Genomic DNA, 22,858 nt, shown 5'->3' with positions numbered 1-22,858 from the left:
ACAAACACACAGGACGTCAGAGGTGGGAGTAGTCTCGGTGATCTGCGGCAGTGATGCAGCAGACCCAGGGCTGGTGTTCACACCGGGAAACCGGCAACCGGACCACGGGGGCACCTGGTGACGACAGCACCGGCCCCAGGGGACAGGCCCCACCCGATGGGACATGAACCCCATCCGAGGCAAGGTTAGAGGTGACTGGGGACTACCAGGGTCAGAGGGGAAAGGGATCTCTCTGCACACAGGCTCAAACAGTTCAGCAGACATGCTGATTGGGATGAAATGTCTCCAAATAAATAGGGTCAGTGAGAACGGTGGTCTCTCTCTCGCTCTACCCAGAGATAGCAGGGACAGGGGTCTCGTTGTGCACTGGGAACGTGTGGTCACCCCGTACACGGGGACTAGGGGGTCAGGCGACAGAAGCACTCTGTACAGACAGGCAGTGGGATGGGCAGTCAATGTACAGTGTGAGTGCATTCAGGGGTCACTTTGTGCACAGGTCAGTGGATCAGAGGTGACCCTCTATGCAGCGTGTGGTGTCAGGGGTGACCCTGAACATGTGTGGGGTCAGGGGTCATTGTGGACAGGTCAGTGGGGTCAAGGTGACCCTGTGCATGGGGTCAGGGGTGACCCTGAACACAGTGCATGGGGTCAGGGGTGACCCTGGGCGAGTGGGGTCAGGGATCATTGTGTTCACACTGTGGGTAAGGTTGTCCTACCCTCTACCTGAACTAACTCACTTGTATCGGTGAAGGCCTGGTCAATGCTTCAAGTAATGAATTTTCCTAAAACACAGAGACATAGAGATAAGCCCAAAAACAAACTGCAGGCCCACTCCCGATGTAAATCCGTACTGACCACCGTGCCTGGGATCATCCCCTACACTGGGTGCGAGTGGTAGGGACTTCACCCGACATCATCACCCCTTAGATGGGCACAGAAATCTGGAGTAACTCAGCGGGTCAGGCAGCATCTCTGGAGAAAAGTTATAGGTGACATTTCGGGTTGAGACCCTTCATCATTCTTTAAACAGGGGCAGGGGTCACCGGGTCAGTGAGATTGGGGTTCTGCCGATACTCAGGGTCAGCTGTGACTATACAAAGGATCAGAGGTCTCAATGGTCTCTCTGCACACAGGGTCCATGGGGAAGACGTTTCTCTCTATATAGGGGCAATGGGGTCAGGGGTGACTGCAGTGAGTGGGGTCAGGGGTCACTATACAACACAAGGTCAGTGGGGACAGGGACTGCTCTGTACGGGGTCTGGGGTCAGGGGTCAGCTGCTACACTGGGGGGGGTCAGGGGTCAGCCTCTACACTGGGGGGGTCAGGTGTTACTCTGTACCTTGGGTCAGTTACAAACTCCGAGTAGGTGGGTTGACACTCTACACAGAATCAATGGTGACATTGTGTACAACGGACACACTCACTTGTTTCGCTAATGGAGTTTGAACTGTCTTACTTCTATCGATAATCTAAAACACAAAATGAATGTTAACAAATCTGAAAAGGAGAGGACAGGGTCAGAGTACACGGGGTGGGTGGGGAGAGTGTCAGTGTACACGGGATGGGTGGGGTCAGGGTGGGGAGGACAGTAGTTAATGATCTTACAGTCGACAGCTCTGGTGTCACCATACCTAGGGTGAGTTGGGTGAACACTGCTGTGTGAAGGAGAGACTAATACATTGTCCACTTGGGCACACATACTCAGGCTTCCCAGCAGTCTGCGGGGCACTGTACACACGCGCCTGTGTACACAGTTGCTATACACCCCAGTATGTGCAGGTGTGCACTGGGCCAGTGTCAACAGGGCTCCCTCTGAGTGACGTTAAAGAGTGGTATCCAAAGAAGGATGTTGTGGAGCGGGGAAGGTGCCTCAGACAAGGAACGCACAGACAAGGGGAGTGAAAATAAGGCTCTGGTGGGGATGGTGAATGCAGTGGTGTTATTGGCTGTAAAGGACGAGAGCATGATGGACGTCCTGGGAAAATTCGGTGAATCAGAAGCACAGAATCCTCAACACAATCGCCGGCGAGGCAACAACGAACGCTGTCCGTCTAATGTGTCCGGTGTCAACCAAACACCACAAAAGACTGATGTCATCCGTGACACCTCTAATGCCGTCCAACACCTTGCCTGTTTGCAATTCTCTGGTGCTAACCATGGACGTAGTCTCTTTACATCACCATCCCACATCCCACATCATGAGTGTCCACAGGGCCTCCACTTCTTGCTTGAGTAGAGGCCCAACCAATTCCCAAGCCCAACACACCCATTCACCTGGCTCAACGTCCTCACATTGAACAACTTCTTCTTGAACTCCACCCATTGGTGCATCTTTGGGCACTCGCATGAGCTCAAGCCAGGCCTGACTTTTCTGGGAACAGTCTTTGTTGTCAGTCCTATCGGAACCCATTCCCTCAACTTTTCTTTCAGTACATCCATGACTACCTTGGTGCTGCTTCCTGCACTCATGTTGAACTCGAACATTTCATCACTTTTGCTGCCATTTCAACCCTGTCCTCACCTTCACATGGTCAATCGCCGACTCTTTCCTTCTCCTTTCTGGACCTCTCAATCTCCATCTCAGATCTAGCCACCAAGACTCATTACAAGCCTGTCGACTCCCCCAGCTTTCTAGACTACTCTTCGTCCTGCCTTATGCAAGGACTCTGTTCTACTCTCCCAGCTCTTCCATCTCCGTCGTGGTTTGCTCCGAGGAAGAGACTTTCCGTACTTGTCTTCGTTCTTCCTGAACACTGGCTTCCCCTTTACCACTCCTAACAAAGCTCTTGACTGCATCTGATTCATTACCCATGCCTCTGCTCTCACCCTCTCCTACGAAACAGAACAGGAATCGAGCTCCCCTGGTCCTCACCTCCCACCCCACCAGCCAATGCATCCAACAGATCACTCTCTCCCATTTCCGCCACCTTAAAACCTCCAGACCCACCTCCCTCTCTCCTTCCCCTTCTGTATTTCACAGGGAACGTTCCCTCCATCACTCCCTGGTTTCAGTTCTCACCAACCACCCCGTTTCTTGCAGCAATTTCCCTGCACCCACAGGGGATACATTTGTCTTTTCACCTCTTCCCACTATCCAGGGACCCAAATAGTTTATCCAGGTGAAGTAGTCATTCACTTGCACTTCTTACAATCTAGTGGACAGCATTCAGTGTTCACAGAATGGTCTCCGCTGCACTGGGGAAACCAAAATCATTGGGTACCACTTTGTGATACATCTGCCTTCAGACCACAGGGGGTAGGAATAGATAGACATCACAGCTGGCCGGCTTAGATGAGGTGAGCTTTAAGGCCAGTTGCTGTGCTGTACGATTCTACCTCCTCTAGGTCCATCCTCTGTTTCTTGACCTGGCTCAGTGTCTCCGCCTGACCCGGCACCCATCACCTTGTCCAGCCTCTCCAGCCCGACGGCAGATCTACCCCTCCATTCCCGCCATCCCCCTGCATCTTCAAACCACTTTCACCAGCCCAGATGAAGGATCGTTGAGCTGAAAGATTAACGCTTCCTAACTCCTCAATGCTGTTCGACCTACTGTGTATCTCCGGCATTTCCTGTTTTTTTATAGTCTTGATCCTTGGAAAAAGTTAGGTAGAAATCAGAATTGAATCAACAATTTCCATTCAAGGGGCTGGACTGCAACCGTCTGTGGAAGGGGTGGACATGGTCCCGGTGTGAACCCAGCTGGAGCGGTGTGAGCAGCTCGGAAACGCACTCCCACCAGAACGTCCTGATGGTGTCTGCGTCCTCCACCCAGGGGTTAATGCAGACTCCACCTACTAGGCAGGTTTAGCCTGGCATCTGGAGGTTTCCTTCCCGGTTTTTCAGATATTAATCAAAACAACAAGGAGAGATAGAAAACGGGTGACTTTTATGATTGGGCAGGTGGGGCACAAAGGACTCAGTCTCACGGAGAGAAAGAACTAGCCTGCTGGGAAACAGGGAATGGGAAAATAGGTTGGAAGTGTGAATGGCTCTCCTGTAAATGGCAGCTGAAGGCATGCTGTCCACATTGAAGATACAATTTCTGCTAGTCAAGGCATATTAACAGGAAAAGAAGTTGGAGGGAGACACGTCACGGAAGGGAAGAGTCACGTGGAGGGAGGGGCGTCACCTGGAGGGAGGGGCATCACCTGGAGGGAGGGGCATCACCTGGAGGGAGGGGCGTCACCTGGAGGGAGGGGCGTCACCTGGAGGGAGGGGCGTCACCTGGAGGGAGGGGCGTCACCTGGAGGGAGGGGCGTCACAAAGTGGCGACACATGATGATTAAATAACCAGTATCCACAGGTTCATGGGTCACAGTGTACGTGCTGATACAAGGGTCAGGGTCAGTAGATTGAGAGGTCACAGTGTATTGGTCAGTGCAGGGAAGAGGTAATACTGTTCAAAGGATCAATAGGACCAGGGTTCGCAGTGTACCAGTCAGTACATGGGTGAGGGGTCAGTCTACGCCAGGTCAGCAGGGTTAGGGGTCCTTGTGTACAGGATCAGTGGTGTCAGGAGTCACGCTGTACCAGTCTATACAGTGGAGGAGGGGGGGTTTGCTCTGTACACAGGGTTAGTGGGTTCAGTGATTACACTGTGCATGGGTGACTGGGTTCAGAGATCATGGTGTGTACAAGGAACACTGGGTTTAAGGGTCACACTGCGTACATGGATCACTGGGTTCAAGAGTCACACTGCGTACATGGTTCAGGAGGTTCAAGGGTCACACTGCACATAGGGTCAGCGGGTTCAGGGGTTACACCGTACATGGGGGTCAGTGGGTGAGGGCAGGCTCAGTCTGGAGACAGGGTCTAGCTCAAGAGGAACTTGGGTCAAGGTGCTTAATGAGCTGAAAGCCTCAGTCACTGCACTAGAGGGCAAACTCACTGATCTCTCAGGTACAGCTGGTGTATAACGTAAAGTTTCCTAAAATTGGAAAGAAACAGAATCAAATCATTCATCCATTCTCATAAACTATTTGGGATACAGGTGTGTGGGGGAGAGGAGTCCGGAAGTTCTTTTATCACACAGTCAGTGAAGGAAATGAGAAGCAAGGTTGGTGAGGCCGGGGTTCAGTCTGTGCACTGTGTGTGGGGTCGGGGTAGGGGTAGCACAGTGACTGTGTTTAGGACAGTGGAGCCAGGGGTCATTCTGTAGACAGGGTGAGTGGGGTCATAGGTCACTGTATTCACAGGTCAGTGGGGTTGTCATTTCCCCTACGGCACGGTGGCACAGCGGTAGAGTTTACAGCACCAGGGACCCAGGTTCGATCCTAACTACAGGTGCTGCCTGTACGGAGTTTAGACATCTCCCAGGGACTGTGTGGGTTTTGCCCGGGTGCTCCGGTTTCCTCCCACATACCAAAGACATACAGGTCTGTAGGTTAATTGGCTTCTGCAAAAATTGTAAATTGTCCCGAGTGTGTAGGATAGTGCTAGTCTACGGGAATCGCTGGCCCACGCTGACTCGGTGGGCCGAAGGGCCTGTTTCTGCACTGTATCTCTAAACTAAACTAAACTACTAGAACTAACTCACTTGTTTGTCTGCCAGCCTGCACATTGTTGCACGTTCATTCGTTCCATTAATCCATCCATCCATCCATCCATCCATCCATCCATCCATCCATCCATCCATCCATCCATCCATCCATCCATCCATCCATCCATCCATCCATCCATCCATCCATCCATCCATCCATCCATCCATCCATCCATCCATCCATCCATCCATCCATCCATCCATCTATCTCTAAAGCTCTATCTCTAAAGCTCTCATCTTGTTTGTTCCCCCATTTGTTTGTTTGTCCTTGTCCTGTATGTTTCTTTGTGCGGTTTTTATCCGGAAAAAAACAGTACACGATAGCGCAACAACTTTAGGCTCACCCTACACACCATTCCCCCGCGGTCTCAATAGATCAACTTTTCTTACTTAAAAAAAAAGAATGAACTTCATAAACTTTAACAAATGCCCTCCCCCCCCCAGGAGGGCCGGCGCCCATCCCGGCGTGCCCCGCACCTGACCTTCCTCCCTTGATGCAGCGCGGCGGCAGAGGGTCCAACAAAATGGTCGTCGCTGCCGTTCGCCGCCGACTGCTGCAGGAGAGGTTTCGGGTCCATGGCTCGCTCTGGCCAACGTGATGGACACCCGGGGCCGACGTGAGTGCCTCCCTCTCCCCTTCCCTGTCCCCCCTTGCCCGCCCACGGCCCTGGGGGACACTCCCCACCCGGCCACCGGTCCATGGATCGGTAAGGTTGCTGGGCCCACAGCAGAGGTTTCCACCCAACAGGGGTTGCCGCGCCCGCAGGACCGCCCGCAGGAGAGATTTGGACCCAACGGGCCCACGTCAGTCTATATTATCCTAAAAGACAGAGACAAAGATATAAACCCACCAACAATCTCCAGGTCCGCTCCCAATGTAAATCTGAACTGACCACCATGCCCGGAATGGTTCCCTGCACTTGGTGTGAGGGGTATGGACATCAACCTGACATCAATATCCCTTATACAGGGTCAGGGATCACTGGACATCAGGTCAGGCATCAGGATTCTGTCCATATGTGGGGTCGGTGGGGTCAGGGGTCACAGGGCATAAGACCATGGTCACCGTACTGAGGGTCAGAGTTTCCAGTGGTCACTCTAGACCCAGGTTCCATAGGGACAGAGATTTCTCTGTACTCATGGCCAGGTAGTCTGAGAGGTCATGAACACAGAGTCTGAGAGGTCAAGCGTCACTCTGTACAGAGGGTAGGTGCGATCAAGGCACCAATTTATAGGGGCAACAGGGAAGGGGGGCTCTCTCTCTGTACATCGAGTGAGGGTGGGCAAGGTTTTTTTAAAAACACAATGTGACCAGGGTCAGGGGGTTACTGTGTACTAGATGTGAGTTAGGTCAGGGGTCACACTGTAGACAGGGTGAGTGGGGTCAGCGGTCACTGTATTCACAGGGTGAGTGGGGTCAGGGGTCACTGTACTCACTGGGTGAGTGGGGTCAGGAGTAACGGTACTCACAGGGTGAGTGGGGTCAGGAGTCACTGAACTCACAGGGTGAGTGGAGTTGACGTTCCTTCTACCTGAACTAACTCACATGTTTCTCTGCCAAGTAGCTTCCTGCCTCTTTTTTTACATCATCCTAAAACAGAAACACAGAGAGAAATCTGTCAACTGATGCTGGGGGTCTGTGCCAATCCCCTGGGTCGGCACCTCAGTGGAAGAGCAGGTAATATCCTCGAGGGTATGACTGCAGTCTGGTGGAGGGACATGACGTGAACTGGACAGCGGCCACTGGTGAAGGATGACAGTATAGCAGCGCTACTGGAGAATGGTGCAAATTGCTGTCCTGGCACTCGTGAAGACAATGGAAATGGCTAAATGGCCTTTGAACGCAGCCGCAACCAAGCCTGTGGGCCTCCACGACCATGGAGTAGGTGGGCCGAATGGTCTATGTTGTATGGCCGTAGATCACAATGGGAAGTGGGTCTGCAGAACCTGCGAACACTGTGTGAAGCGGGTTTGTGGATAATTATGAACACAGTGAGACGTGAGACTGCTGACACTCATGCACACAGTGTTAAGTTTGCTTGTGAATACTCATGAACACAGTGTGAAACAGCTTTCTGGACAATTGTGAACAACAGGATGTGGGCTCGAGGATGTCAGCTCAAAGTGGGGCGTGGGGCAGTGGGTGTAACAGAGCAGGAAGTGTGTCAGTCAACACCTATAAACACAGCTGATGGTGAGCAGTAGTGAATCCAACGGGGTGGGCTCATGGATACACATGAATACAATGGGAGGTGGCCTGCTGACATCGTAAACAGTGTGATGTAGGCTTGTGAACACGTGAACAAAGTGTGAAGTGGGCCGATGGATACTTGTGAACACAGTGTGAAGTAGATTTGAAATACTGGTGAACACAGAGTGAAGTTGATTTGTGGATACTTGTGAACACAGTGTGACGTGGGCTTGTGAAGGTTAGCACAGATGAGGGGCAGTGACATGGGTGTAACCAAGCAGGAAGTGCACTAGAAAACTCTTGTAAACGCAGCTAAAGGTGACCAGTAATGCACAGGTGGGAAGTGGGATTGTGGGCACTTGTGAACTCATTGGGCAATGGGCGTCAGTAATGAACATTGGAGTGGATTAATGGGCTAGTTGTGGATGGTCTAGTGGATACTAGTGAACACAATCAGGAGTGGATTAATGGACACTGGTGAACACTGTCAGGAGTCGACACTAGTGAATAGTCAGGAGTTGGTTACTAGACACTGGTGAACTGTGAAGATCAGTGATGGGAGGCACTTGTTTATCTCGATGTTGATTCAGGACATGAGTAAGCTTATGTCAGGACCACAGAGGGTGTAGGAAACGAAATACTCCAACTACCTGGGCCAGAGGCCTAATTCTCTTCACCTTCGACTTTGAAAATCAGTCTCTGCAGGCTCAGTCTAAACAACTACTGATCCCTCTTGCAACCTTCAGCGTTTGTGCTGCCACGTCCAGAGGTGATGGAACCTCAACCAGATCCATCCTTGTTCTTCTACCCTGTGGCAGCAGAATCACCGGTACAAATGAGCAGGCAACACTTCCCTCCCTTCTCCTCAGAAGCTTACCTTTGGCATCCGTTTGCGTGTGATATTCTGTCCCAGCCTGGTGAGGAAGGAGATGGGCGATTTTGTGGTAGCCCCTATAGACGTGTGAAATCCCAGCAGGTATTCTGTTGGGGAGAAGTCAATTCATAACTTTAGTCCAGTGGCTGCAAACGCAGAATGAGCCAGTACAGCTGATCACAAGCCGCCTATATGAACAGGACCTGCCACTTAACCCCTTAAACCTGTTCCATTGAACCAAACTCCAAATCAGACCCACTTTCTTTCATATCCTGGGTCAACAGTAGAGATTGATAAATGTAACAAATGCCTAGAATCAAGCTCGTACAGTTCCAGTCAGCTCACTGCAGGAAGGACGTGGCTACAGAGAGAGCACAGAAGAGATTCACCAGGATCGCACCTGGAATAGAGGGCTGTAGTTATAAGGAACGATTGAAGAGACTAAGTTTATTCTTTATGCAGGACTTTGGGGAGAGTATCGGGTAGTGGTCACTCTTGCTTAGAATTAAGAATTGATGGGCTTCTGCATTGGAATTTGTGATTGCATGATATACACTGGTAAATATTCTCAATAACCACCTTAATTAAAGGCCACAAATAAATGCATCATTGAAGGAGCATCCAGCTCATCAAATCATTGACAGTTCTTTGAGACAAACTGCCTAACTGGCCTAACTGCCTGCTCTTTAGCTTAACCCTGTAATTTTTTCTCTTCCAGACTTTTCCAATTCCCTTCCCTCTGGAGCTGGTGGTATGCACCCCTGAAGCTAACCACTTACTGCATTAAACTTTTTATCCTTACAATCCTGATTCTTAAGCACACCAATTTAAATCTGTTCCCCTACGTTGTCAATCAAACTCACGATTTCCGACTATTGGTCCAGACCCTGTGGTACTTGATCATTAACACGATAATATCTGACTCTGCAACACATGTTATGTCACATGCTAATAGTCACACATCAACAGCCACATCCTGGATTAGTGACCCTTTCACAAGGTGGAGTAGCTGGTGTACAAATCCAACGAATATGACTACACTTCCCACACGCTTGAATACCAGTCCATTAGCACAAATAGACCAGTACAGACCAGAATTAACCACCGAATACTACGACAATAATACTCTTGGAGTATTGTCCTTCACCACAAAAACTGTACGACTATACCCAGGAGTATTAGTTTATTAACCAAATGATTGTATCACCACAAAATGGAGATGTTATTTAACACAAGTTCACTGATAGTTCTGCTACAAAGCAAAAGTTGTGTTCCTAAGAAAGCTCGCGTAATAGTAAACTGTGTTATAAAACAATTGTGTCAAAGGAGAATAGGGGCTAGAGAGTTTCATTTCACAATTACAAAATTATTTTTCGCACAGGATTTTCAAAAATAAAGGAATTTAAGCTTAGTCTAGTTACTGCAAGCTAAAAATACTGAAGATTGTATGTTACATTGTTTAATTGAGTTCCTTTGCACAAGTGTCAATAAAAGTGACAAAGTACTATTTTCAAGGCCTCCAGCAGTGAATTCTGTTCTTAAGGGAGAATGGTGTCTGATTATTGCAAGCAGGTTGCATGGGAACAATTTCTTTTCCCCAAGGCAGCTGTTATTCTGCTTGTTAATTTTCAAAGTAACTTTGAAGTGGTTCTCCATTTCCCGATAGAAATTGCGTGATTAACAATTCAGCCCTGGTAATGCAAATACTGTTCTCTAAATTCATCAATCGCATTATATAGAATTCATGTCATGGAATCACGCATGAGAGAAGAACAACCGGTACTGATTTAGCTGGAGTACGAGTCCACTAACATGATTTTAATACCAAAGGGTGGTCTGGTCCAGTAACATGACAACCATGCGAATAAATCCTGGAATAGGAAATCATGCATGACTAATCTTCTGGAATTTTTTAAGGATGTATAAGGGAGAGCCAGTGGATGCAGTGTGACTTTCAAAAAGCCTTTGACAAGGTCCTTACAAGAGATTAGTGTGCAAAATTACAGCACATGGTATTGGGGGAAGGGTATTGACATGGATAGAGAACTGGTTGGCAGACAGGAAGCAAAGAGTAGGAATTAACGGGTCCTTTTCAGAATGGCTGGCAGTGACTAGTGGGGTGCTGCAAAGCTCGGTGCTGGGACCCCAGTTACTTACAATATATATTAACCATTTAGATGTGGGAATTAAATGTGACATCTCCAAGTTTGCGGATGACACAAAGCTGGGTGGCAGTGTGAGCTGCGAGGATCCTATGAGGCTGCAGGGTGACTTGGATAAGTTGGGTGAGTGGGCAGATGCATGGGAGATACAGTATAATGTGGATAAATGTGAGGTTATCCACATTGGTGGCAAGAATAGGAAGGCAGATTATTATCTGAATGGTAGACACAAAATACTGGAGTAACTCAGCGGGACAGGCAGCATCTCTGGAGAGAAGGAATGGGTGATGATTCGGGTCGAGACCCTTCTTCAGACTGATGTCAGGGGAGTGGGCGGGACAGAGATAGAATGTAGTCGGAGACAGTAAGACTGGTGGGAAAACTGGGAAGGGGGTAGGGGATGAAGAGAGAGAGAAAGCACAGGCTATTTGAAGTTAGAGAAGTCAATGTTCATACCTCTGGGGTGTAAGCTACCCAAGCGAAATATTGTCAATGGTGTCGGATTAGGAAAAGGGGAGGTGCAACGAGACGTGGGTGTGCTTGTACATCAGTCACTGAAAGTAAGCATGCAGATACAGCAGGCAATGAAGAAAGCTAATGGCATGTTGGCCTATTTTCTATGTTTCATTGCGTGAGGATTTGAGTTTAGGAGCAAGAAGGTCCTATTACAGTTGTACAGAGCCCTGGTGAGACTGCACCTAGAGTATTGTGTGCAATTTGGGTCTCCTAATCTGAGGAAGGACATTATTGCTATTGAGGGAGTGCAGCGTAGGTTCATCAGGTTAATTCCTGGGATGGCGGGACTGACATATGATGAAAGAATGGGTCGACTGGGCTTGTATTCGCTGGAATTTAGAAGGATGAGAGGAGATCTTATAGAAACATATTACATTCTTAAAGGATTAGGACAGGCTAGATGCAGGAAAAATGTTCCCGATGTTGGGGGAGTCCAGAACCAGGGGTCACAGTTTAAGAATAAGGGGTAGGCCATTTAGGACTGAGATGAGGAAAAACTTTTTGACCCAGTGAGTTGTGAATCTGTGGAATTCGCTGCCACAGATGGCAATGGAGGCCAATTCACTAGATGTTTTCAAGAGGGAGTTAGATTTAGCTCTTAGGGCTAACGGAATCAAGGGATAGGGAGAAAAAGCAGGAACGGGGTACTGATTTTAGATGATCAGCCATGATCATATTGAATGGCCGTGCTGGCTCGAAGGGCCAACGGCCTACTCCTGCACCTATTTTTCTCTGTTTTCTATGTTCTAAACTGAACTAAACACTGCAGATTTTTTTCAAGTAAAATGCACTGAAATGCATCTGCTCACCCTCAGGAGAGGTGTCCTTGAGCATCTCGTAAAACTGCAGCAGGTACATCACCATGCTCAGCTTATCCGGTTCACCCACTGATGCCATCTCCTTCCCTGTCATGATGGGCGAAATCCCAAACTCACGCTCGGCAATGTCGAATGCCAGCTGGTTATTGCTCTCCACGTTCCTCTCGTTCAGCTGCTGAAAGTCGCTGCAGGCAAACGGGAAGGAACATTGGTTAATTGATCAATTAATCAGGTAGTCACAGGATTTGCTGGGTGGATTGACTGGCTGAACAAGTTGGCCTTGCACTGAAAAGTGGATCAGCTGCTCTCCGGAACGTAGGAAAATGGGTGATCTCGCTGAAATATGGCTGACAGGGTTTGACACGATTTTGCTCTCTGCTGGTTGGGGAGTGGGGGGGGGATCTATTACTAGATAGTATTGTTTCAGAATTCAGGGCTGCCTATTTGGGGAATTATTTCCTCTCAGGGGCTCTGTTTCTTTGGATGCCAAATCACTTAGTAATGTACAGGCTGAGGTAACAGAAATAATTTGAATATGCAGCACAGGAGTTCAGGACTAAGATCACGCCAGTCACAGGTTTTCTGAAAGGCACAGCAAACTAAGCCATATTACAATATTAACAGCAGCCTGATGTCATGAAATGCAAGCATTCTTTGTCCATCAGCCGCGAAGAAGGCAGATGCCCCTGCCCTCAAAAAAACTAATCAACCTGATGGGTGTATACAATGTTGTGAGTTTACTCACACCATTACTGAGTTACATTTTTTCCTCCATCAGAATATCACACCTACAGTAAGGTGCAGTGCGCATCTCACCTGTTAGAGCACTCTATGATCCAAAAGGTCGAAGGAAGCAAGCACATGGAAAATCATGATCCCCCACGACTCTTCTAAGATTACCCACCATCTGTCACCAGTCCGTAAAAATCCCCCAACCCTCATCCCATCAACACCACAAAAACAATCACTTCTAACATTACTCGGTGGATGGTAATAAATGCTGGCCGTGTTCCAGAAAGTAATCAAGAAGTAACACATTGACCTAATTAATTCACACTGCTGACAGGACACTGAAGGATTCTGCACTGGATTTCAGTGAGAGGCCAGCCTTGCTAGGAAAACACATCATGCACACAGAACAGAAGACTCTGGTGAGACCACAACATAAGCCTCAGTTGAATCCAAACATCCCAAAATAACGCACGTGGAGCCCAAATTCAATATAATAATTGGTACGTCAGCCACTGCTGCATAACCTGAGCGCCAGCAGTAAAATTTGGCTTTGTTGACGAAGGCCACCTTTTGCGGGGGATGGGAAGCTCTGTATGTTATGGTTCCAGTTCCCCACTGGCCCCTCAAAGCAGGCAAGACGTGGCTGCAGACACTCACATCAGGTCGGGGCGGTATCGATGGACGATGGCACAGAGAGCCAGCCCGCTCTTCCACGATGTCGTCAGGTCGACCACGTTGACATTCTTGTAGCCCTGCGTTTGCTTCTGGCACCAGGCCAGCAACAAATTTGACCGCGCCAAGGTGTCTGTAAACAGAAAGGAGACATTACTAGCACATGGTACAGGGGGAGAATGGTGCAGTTGCAGGGATTGGGATCAGGAGAGTTAGTACAGGATAGATGGGTCATGGAGAAAGGTAGAGCAATGGGGGTTGGTGCAGAGTTAGGTAAATCCGATCAGGATTGCACTGGAAAGGGATCAATGGTTCTTAAGGACCTTGGTGCATCATCCAGTAGGAGATTACAGGACCGGGTGCAGGATCAGCCCGGTGTCCAAATTTAAGGCAACCTATGTCTCTGCTGACTGAGGAAATGCTGTTCAGACCCATAACACTAATTTATTGACTCTTCATCCAGATATGTTTTATTTGTGATCCAACTAGGGCTTCAGACACGGAGCTCCAGATTCCCTCCACTCTCAGGCTGAAAAGCACAGCCCCACTTCGCCGGGAATCTCTCTCGTGACTCACAATATTTCATGAAGCATCCCCTGCTCTTTGACTCTCTGCCAATTGACCTGGCACCAAAACACTTGCTTTCTCCCCTTGCACTGCCAGCCATTCTCAAAAGCATTGCCTTGTGCTCCTCTGGACTGAACTTCCTTTGACAGGTTGTTGCCCTTCCGTGCAATCCGTTGATAGCTCCCTGCCATCCACAGCTTTCCTCCCCACTACTAATACCAATACCACTGCCCAGCCAACCTTTGCACAATGAAACGAACCACAACTTCCCTCCATCTGCTCCATTCCTCTTAAGATTTGGCGTGAATACAACACACCTTGGTTAAGTCTCCCTTCAGGTTCCTCTATTCCGAAGCAAAAACCCCAGCCTTGGTAGTTTCTCTCCATATCTGGCAGATACAAGAGAGCGCAGATGCTGGGATCTGGAGGACAAAACAAACAGCCAGAGGAACTCAGCAGGTCAGGCAGCATCAATGGGGGAAGAGGAACAGTCGATGTTTCAGGTTGAGACCTTTCATCGGTTTCTCCTGATTATTAAACTCCTGCAGACCCGGTAACATCCTGGTTAAAGGTCTCCAATGCTCTCCCTTGGGATGTCACATTGTTGCTGTAAGGTATTGACAAAATATGCATTCAGGACTTTGTGCTCAACACACTTTTGGCATAATTCGCAGCTCTTGAATTCTACACCACAGTTAGTAAAAAGAATCACCCCCGTTGTCTTTAATGCCACTGTGTTGCCCAAACCTGCAGCCTTTCAGGAAATGAGGATGCATCATAGGTTTATGAGGATGCTTCCCTGATTAGAGGATATTAACCATAAGCTGACATTGAACAAACTTGGATTGTTTTCTCTGGAATGACAGAGGTTGAAGTGAGACCTGATAGAGAAACCTCTGGCATTCCAGAGAAAACTATCCAAGTTGAGGGGAGACCTGATAGAAATGATAAGTTATGAGAGACATAGATAAGGTAGACTGTCGGAACATTCACACAAAGGGTGGTGGGTGTATGGAACAAGCTGCCAGATGAGGTAGTTGAGGCTGGGACTATCCCAACGTTTAAGAATCAGTTAGACAGGTACAGGGATAGGACAGGTTTGGAGGGATATGGACCAAGCGCAGGCAAGTGGCACTAGTGTAGCTGGGACATGTTGGCCGGTGTGGGCAAGTTGAGCCGAAGGCCGTGTTTCCACACTGTATCACTCTATGACTCTATTTCAAATCGTAGAGGACATAGCTATAAGGTCGGAGGAAGAAGGTTCAAAGGAGATGCACGCTTTAGCTTTTATACAGACAGCGATAGGTGCCTTGAACGTGTTGTGATGGATGTTGGTGGAAGCAGATTATGATTGTTGCATTTAAGAAACTTAGATAAGCTTGTTGATATGCAGAATGGAGGGATGTGAAGCATGTGCAGGCAGAAAGCATTAGTTTAAGCAGGTATCATATTTGACACCGACATCCTGCGCTGTTATACGTCTGTATTCTACGTTAGTACAGTTAATTTTTGTACCATTTGCAATTAGTCCAATCATTCATACTCGATATTTAAGTCTAAATCATGAAATATATCAGGGAAGGTGACTAGATACTGAGACCTGCAAAGACCTCTGCATACGGTCATCCTGTCACTAAAATGCCTGCAAACATCATTGTCACAATTGTGAATCCATTTTGTGGAGGCATTGCAGAAAAGGAGTCAACATCAAGGACATTGCCACGAGATGGACGGAAATAGAGAAATCAGTAGTGCAGAGGTTCTGGAAAGCAAGGTCAGAAGGATGTGGTGAGAGTCAGAGAGGATTGGGAATTGGTTCGTGTGAGTCTAAGAAGACAAGTGCCGAAGGCCATAAACGTCAGCATGGACATGGTGGGCTGAAGGTTCTGTTTCTGTGACTCTAACTGTATGGGCAAGGGTGTACAGATATGATACGTGGGTTAGGAGAGTCTGCACAGGACTGAATGAGTTAGTCAAGAACTATGGAGTATCAGGACCAGACGAGAAGCAACTCCACGGCACTACTAGACGTGTGCCCGGATTAAGCTGCTGAGGTTGGTTGAAGTTGATTGAAGAGCATTGTTCTTCCACAGTGCAGGACCTGTGGAACTACAGGTCTGCTGCTGAACAGGTCTGCTCCTGACCCTTTAAAGTACGCTTACATTCTCGGACATTTATAGACCGAGCCATTGCTAAAACAACAAAATCATTGGGTGGAAGGTCATCGATGGTGACAATCCCAGTGACCATTCCCGTGGGATCTCACATCGTACTCCTTTCACTCACCGCTCTGCCTCTTGCGTGGTGTCTTTGAACTTGCGGGAGGTTCGGGTGTTGGGATGGCCTTTTGATTGGCTGTGATCCACAAGTGCCGTATCTGCCAAAGGCAAGGGGACACGTCAGTCTTGCTGCGGCTGGAAGCTTTCAGCACCAGGGGTAAATGCCAGTGCTTTGTTGCAGGATTAGTGCCGATGATGTCTGAAAGTGTTATCATTATTACCCGCCCATGCAGCCAAGGGTAAAAAATATTAGAGAGGTGGGGTGTGGGGAAGGAGCCTTGGCTAAAGGGACATTAGAAGTTTGAGCTCTTCCTGGGAGAGACCGTTGTGAAGAGGAGCCAGTTCCCATTAAACTTCCAAAGCTACGGAAACGCGCATGAGATGGAACAGGAACAGTTAACTGGAGAGTATGGGTCACAGGTTAGGAAGCAGGACTGCAACCAGCATCCCTTGCAAGGAATTACATCCAACTTCAGCCTCCTTTGAAAGCTCATAGCCAACCACCCCTCTCCCAATCCCACCCCTTCCATCTGCCCGATGGCTTCGGCTCAGTTCCCTGATAAGTGAGGGTGACCGTGAAGGCTCAGGGTGGGGAGCTGTGTCTGCTGTGAGAGGGGATAAAGGATGCTGTCTGTTTTCTGTTGTACTGTTAGGGTTGGATCCTCTGTAGCAGCAGGACTAAATGGAGGAGTGCGGTTGTGTTCACGGTAACTGCTGGGTGCTGGGTCAGACAGGTCAACTTTGCTGTTGTGATACAAGCTGCTGGAATTGGATCTGTTATTGCTCATAGGATGTTACTGAGGGCTAGAGCAAAGGTGAATGTCCCTCCTACACCAGGGTGCTGTGGGAGCTTGTGGGCACAGAAGATTTAACTTCCTGATGAAGTTGGATGGGAGGTTGGATTGGATGGAAGGTGGGTTTAGTTTAAGGCTGGCTGCTCGAGGCAGAGCTTGAGGGAAGGGACCCTTTGAGCATGGAGGCCAGAAGAGGACAGGGTCGGGAGACTAAGTTTGCCGTTGGTCTGATGACGTTGGACGATGCATCAGGAATGTTACGAGAGGATGGAGATGTGGAAATCTTCATCCGGAGATATTTTTGTCATTCGCTCATGTTGATGCCCAAGCCAGCATTTATTGCCCATTCCTAATCATCCTTGAGAAGGTGGGAGATTCACTGCAGTCCTTCTGCCATGGGTGCTTCCCCGTGTGCAGTAGAGTACGGCCCTCTATCTCGATGCGTTCCAGTGCTTAGACCCTGCAATAAGGAAGGGATTGCAGGCAGGTTTGCGGGAGAGACCCTCCGGAAACTGGCGTTCCCACGAACCTTCTGCCCTTTTCCAAAGTGCCGGGCTTTGGGAAGTATTGTGAAAAAAGCCTGGCTACGTTGCCAGAGTACGTCCTGTACCTGGCACGCACCACTACTGGTGGTGGAATGAGGATTTTAGGGTTTGCTTTTTCCAGACCGATGTCGTGCTTCTTAGGAGTCATCGGAGCGGTGCTCATCCAGAGAGGTGGGGAGTGTTCCGCCCCACTCCTGCTTATTGCTTTCCAAAGGGGGAGATGCACCAGGGAGTCATGTTTGAGTCACTCCCTGGGGGTGGTGGATGTCCTGTTAGTGAGCAGGGGGCTGGGCCAGTTAAGAGTGTGCTGACTGATGCACCCACGGTTTTAATAGTGGGTTATCAAACAATGGTAATGCCAAGCCAAGAAACTGTTGTTAGATGCAATCATTACATGGTTCATGTCCGACTTTCCCTTGTTTTTGCATCGTTAAGTGAGTGACACCAAATAGAATTGACCACTGCGCAGTGAGCAGAGATGCATTGACTCAAGTGGTAGTGCCTTGGATTCACTGATGTCCTGGGGACTGCAGGAATCGCAATCACTTCCTTTCTGCCAGTTTTACCGGAGGCTTCTCGTATCAAAAGCTCCCTTGACTTCGGGGGCAGTCTCTCACATCGGTGCTGGAGTTTGGCTCTTCGTTCATGTGTGGACCAGGAATGTAATAATGCCTGGAGCTGTGATGGCCTGGAGCAGCTAAACTGAACATCGGCGGGCAGGTTAGAGCTGAGGTCGGCAACACCTTCCTGCATTTGCTGCAGGAAGATGATGGTGAAATGCTGGTCATTAACTCAGTTGGATTTCTCCTGCTTCTTATTGAGAGGACACACTCGGGCATTATTCCACACGGTCGGGTTTGTAACAGCAAAGCAGCCTGAGGTACAGCTGCCTCGGGAGCTCAAACCTTTCTTGAGCATTGGGTCTTTTGGATCTGTCGCTTCCTGGCCACTCGTGCGTTCCATGATACACACAAAGGATCTGATTGACTACAGAGCCGTACTGCAGAGCAGGGATGACTCAGGAGGAGGGCAAGTGAATCAACCATTGGCTCTTCTGGTTGAACACTTCAACCTTGCTTTTCCCGGGCCCCACTATGTTGAGTTGGAAGACGGGTCCCGTTTCCCGACCCAAAACATCACCTATCCGTGTTCTCCAGAGATGTTGCCTGACCCGCTTACTCCAGCACTTTGTGTCCTGTTTTCCACCTCGCTCGGGATATCCACGAAGCTGCCTCCTCAGACTGGAGGGCCAACTGCTCAGAGATATTCGCAGCATTTCAGGGCATGAATGCAGAGGTTTGACCTTGCGGGAATGTTTGCCTTAGCTTCTACACACATGTAATCTTCTGTTCGATTTCAGACATGCCCAGTGCATACCCTTCACTGAAGGCATGGGTGGGGACGGGTATGTCGGGCCACGAGGTTACAGATAGACACGTAGGTTGGCATGGACGAGTTGGGCTGAAGGGCCTGTTTTGGTGGTGCTAATGGGCCAGAGTCCTCATGGACGGCCAGTTGAGAGGCAATGGCATGGCTTTGAATCCATACAATCTGGCATGATTGCTGGGCCTATGTCTTAACAAGGAAGGTGCAACCAACACTGCCAATGGTCAAAAGGTCCAGCAATTGATGAGGGCAAGAAACAGGTTCATCATTCGTGGCTGGTTTACATCCAATGTAGGGGTCTTGGAAAAGAGCCTGGATTCAATGGAGGGCAGGAGTGTTGGAGGAAGCTGTGGCAAGGACTTGGAGTTATGTTTGTGGTGTGGTGATGGGGAGGTCAGGTTTACTGCTGAACTGGGGCTTATAATGGCTCATGGAGCTGTACTGACTTGGGTTTACTGCTGTATGAATGGAAGTGGTACTGTGGTTACTGCTGTGTTGGACAGAGGAGATCATGTCTCCCAGCAGACTGGAGCTGCAGTAAGTGTCCCTGTTCTCCTGGGAAGACACAAGACAAGACGGCGTTGGTGGACTGAGCAATAATGTTTATTTACTAACCTGATTGGGATCCAGAATGTGGATATTGACCTTGGGGTATCGGGTGACGGGATCAAGGCTGTATGCATTGTGGTCCTTGCTGATGTTCTGCGGCGTGGTCTGAGGCAGTAATCTGTAAATGCTCTCCCTGGAAACGAGTTTTGCACATTAATGATGGCCTGCACACCACCTATTAACTAAACAGAAAGTCAACTGCAGAGAAAGGTGTACTGGATAGAGTGGTCTGGATAGAGTGAATGCGGGGAGGATTCTTCCACGGGTGGGAGAGTCTAGGACCAGAGGTCATTGCCTCAGAATAAAAGGACGTACCTTTAGAAAGATGAGAAGGAATTCCTTTAGTCAGAGGGTGGCAAATCTGTGGAATTCATTGCCACACATGGCTGTGGAGGCCAAGTCAGTGGATACTTTTAAGGTGGAGATTGACAGATTCTTGATTAGTGAGGATGTCAAGGGTTATGGGGCGAAGGCAGGAGAATGGGGATGAGAGGGAAAGATAGATCAGCCATGATTGAATGGCAGAGTAGACTTGATGGGCCTAGAACATGAACTTATGAAGAACCTCATTAAGTGATTCAGCACCATCACGCCATTTACAGGACACGGACGTCTGGTGAGAAATGAAATCAAGCACATTTAACGTTAATTAAACCAGCCAGGGTCTCTGAAGGGAAGACCCCCTGGCTGCAGACCAGGACTGGCATTGATGATTAGAATTTCATGAAGAGGTTCCACTGGTCCACCATCTCGGTTCTTTAGATGCAGCGTGGAGGACTCTGGTAAACCGATCACAGTGGGCCAGAGGCGAGGAGATCGCAGCAGACTGACCTTCCAGTCATCTGTAAACGTTTGATACGAGTATTTGGCGACATAGCAAATCTCCTCATACCTTTGAGGAAGTAGAGGTATTGACGAGCTTTCGTTGTGATTTAGTATAAGGCAGATGATCAGAGATTTGCGCACACAGGAACTTGGAGCTGTTAACTCGCTCCACCACCAACAGCAGCCTTCAACACAAGAGCTATTTCATTTTACGTCAGCAAATGAAAGAAAATGGTGCAAGACACAATGAATAGATAAAGCAGAGATCACCATGGCATGATTCAGGAGAACAGGCTCAAGTGACTTGAGGTTCCTATCACTTGCCAGAAGGAAACAAAACTGACAAACAAATGTGACGATGACCACAGGGAAACTCAGAGATGCCAGAGTGGGGAGTGGGGGTGGGTGGGGAGTGGGGGTGGGTGGGGAGTAGATGTGTGTACGTGTGATGAAAATCATGTGATCAGGTGTATATTCAGGACAGTCAGCTGCCCAGTGAACGGAAGAATTGCAACAAAGATCAGTCCACCCCCAGCCCCCAGCCCAACACAATGATACACCACAGCCGAGGCTCTCACCTTTCCGCCAGCACCTTGAGTGGAGGAATTCCCTGTGCCCAGCCTCGCACCATCCAGGCAGCATCAAACGCTGCCAGAAATCCACGAGCAATCCCAGTTCCCATGGGCCAAAAGGGCTGGAAGAACAAACGCAATCATTAGGCAGAGATAAGTGAGGGGGGAACAAAGTCTACAACCAGAGGAGCTCAGACACATCTCGCCCCGACACCACCTCACACCCCCACCACCTCACCCACGCCCCCACCACCTCACACCCACGCCCCCACCACCTCACCCACGCCCCCACCACCTCACACCCCCCTGGCACCACTTCACACACCCCCACCACTTCACACCCCCCCCCACCACTTCACACCCCCCCCCTCCACCACCTCACACCCCCCACCACCTCAAATCCCCCCTCCCCACATCACACCCCCCCCACCACCTCACCCCCCCACTACGTCACACACCCCCCCCCACCTCACACCCACCCCCTCACACCCCCCCACCACCTCACACCCCCCACCACCACCTCACACCCCCCTGCCATCTCATCCCCCCCCCCACCACCTCACACCAATGCCCCCACCACCCCCCCCCCCCACCACCTCACACCCCCCCACCACCTTACACCCCCCACCACCACCTCGCTCCGCCCCGGCATCACCTCGAACGCCCTGACACACCCTGGCTGCCCCCTCTAGACACACCCTGACCCCCCCAACACACCGATCCCCCAACACATCCTGACCCATCCCCAACACACCCTGACCCATCCCCAACACACCCTGACCCATCCCCAACACATCCTGACCCATCCCCAACACACCCTGACCCCCCCCCAGACACACCCTCACCCTCTAGATTTCACACATGAATTCATTTGCCAAATGAAAGTTAAAACTCCCACATGTAAACCAGTCTGCACCCCGTGCTTCTGCAAGTTTATTAGATCACTGAACTTTCCACTTCATGGCTCCAAATGAAAAAAATCCATTATTGTCTTAGACATTGCATTGGTTAATTCTGCCCATATTTTTGCCATTGCTGGGTTTATCTCTCATCTGCAAACTGACCCAAATGACAACCAATTTATTCCAGAGTGAAACACAGTAACAGCCAATATCCTGGCCTTGTACCATCACTTAGGAATAGTACCTGGTGGGTTCACCCTTTGCCACGTCAGGTGTTTGCCCCCATCCAGCTACGGGTGACAATGTTGTTCGTTGAATAACAATCTTTCATCACCATGTTGTCTTGGGGTCTCGTCACTGCAGGGACAACACGATCTTACTAGCACATGGCACCTGTCTGTGGGTCTGTAGGTAGTTATCTCCACTTTAAGGCCTCTACCTTTTATTATCTGTGCTGACCCGGTCACCCCCCCTCCCCTCCCCCACCATGCCCTCCTACCCTATTGAACCCGACAGTCACAAATGGAGGGATGTGAACCATGGGATAAGATTAGATTGGCATCACAGCCACTGCAGCCTGCTCCTGTTCTGTACCGTTGTGTTCTGTTAACAATACATCAGCAATCGTGGTACAGGGGGGAATATCGTAAGCTACTCCACTGGATCCAGTGATCTTTTAGTTTGCTCAGATCACCAATGATTTGTTGACCTACAGGGTGTGATCAGGTGTTCTGACGAATGCCATCAGTGCCTGCCTCATGGACAGTGAAACACTCTTTGTTTCACTGCAGGAGACATGATGCACAGCAATGAATCTATTGGCCACAATAGCAGTAGATCTATGGATCTATTGTCCAGCAGCACGGCCGTGATC

General features: G+C 49.4%; 1 protein-coding gene across 16 annotated transcripts in view; it reads right to left on the bottom strand.

Annotated features, from left to right (window-relative positions):
- Positions 1-22,858, bottom strand: part of LOC144603593 (F-actin-monooxygenase MICAL3-like) — a 201,670-nt gene that overhangs the window by 121,573 nt on the left and 57,239 nt on the right. For 14 of the 16 annotated variants that reach the window (XM_078417027.1, XM_078417030.1, XM_078417036.1 and 11 more), the window contains exons 9-14: positions 21,089-21,204; positions 19,692-19,818; positions 16,359-16,449; positions 13,491-13,638; positions 12,093-12,286; positions 8,609-8,712 (exon numbers count right to left, since the gene is read on the bottom strand). In XM_078417027.1, the coding sequence (XP_078273153.1) occupies positions 8,609-8,712; positions 12,093-12,286; positions 13,491-13,638; positions 16,359-16,449; positions 19,692-19,818; positions 21,089-21,204 (780 nt within the window). Of the gene's footprint in view, positions 1-8,608; positions 8,713-12,092; positions 12,287-13,490; positions 13,639-16,358; positions 16,450-19,691; positions 19,819-21,088; positions 21,205-22,228; positions 22,347-22,858 lie in introns of those variants that run through there. The other 2 variants (XM_078417041.1, XR_013548640.1) reach the window with 2 other exon arrangements.

Source organism: Rhinoraja longicauda, chromosome 20 (assembly GCF_053455715.1).
Source record: "Rhinoraja longicauda isolate Sanriku21f chromosome 20, sRhiLon1.1, whole genome shotgun sequence".
NCBI classification, from domain to species: domain Eukaryota; kingdom Metazoa; phylum Chordata; class Chondrichthyes; order Rajiformes; family Arhynchobatidae; genus Rhinoraja; species Rhinoraja longicauda.
The sequence above is the reverse complement of the archived record's forward strand: the minus strand, read 5'-3'. Positions and strand labels throughout refer to the sequence as shown.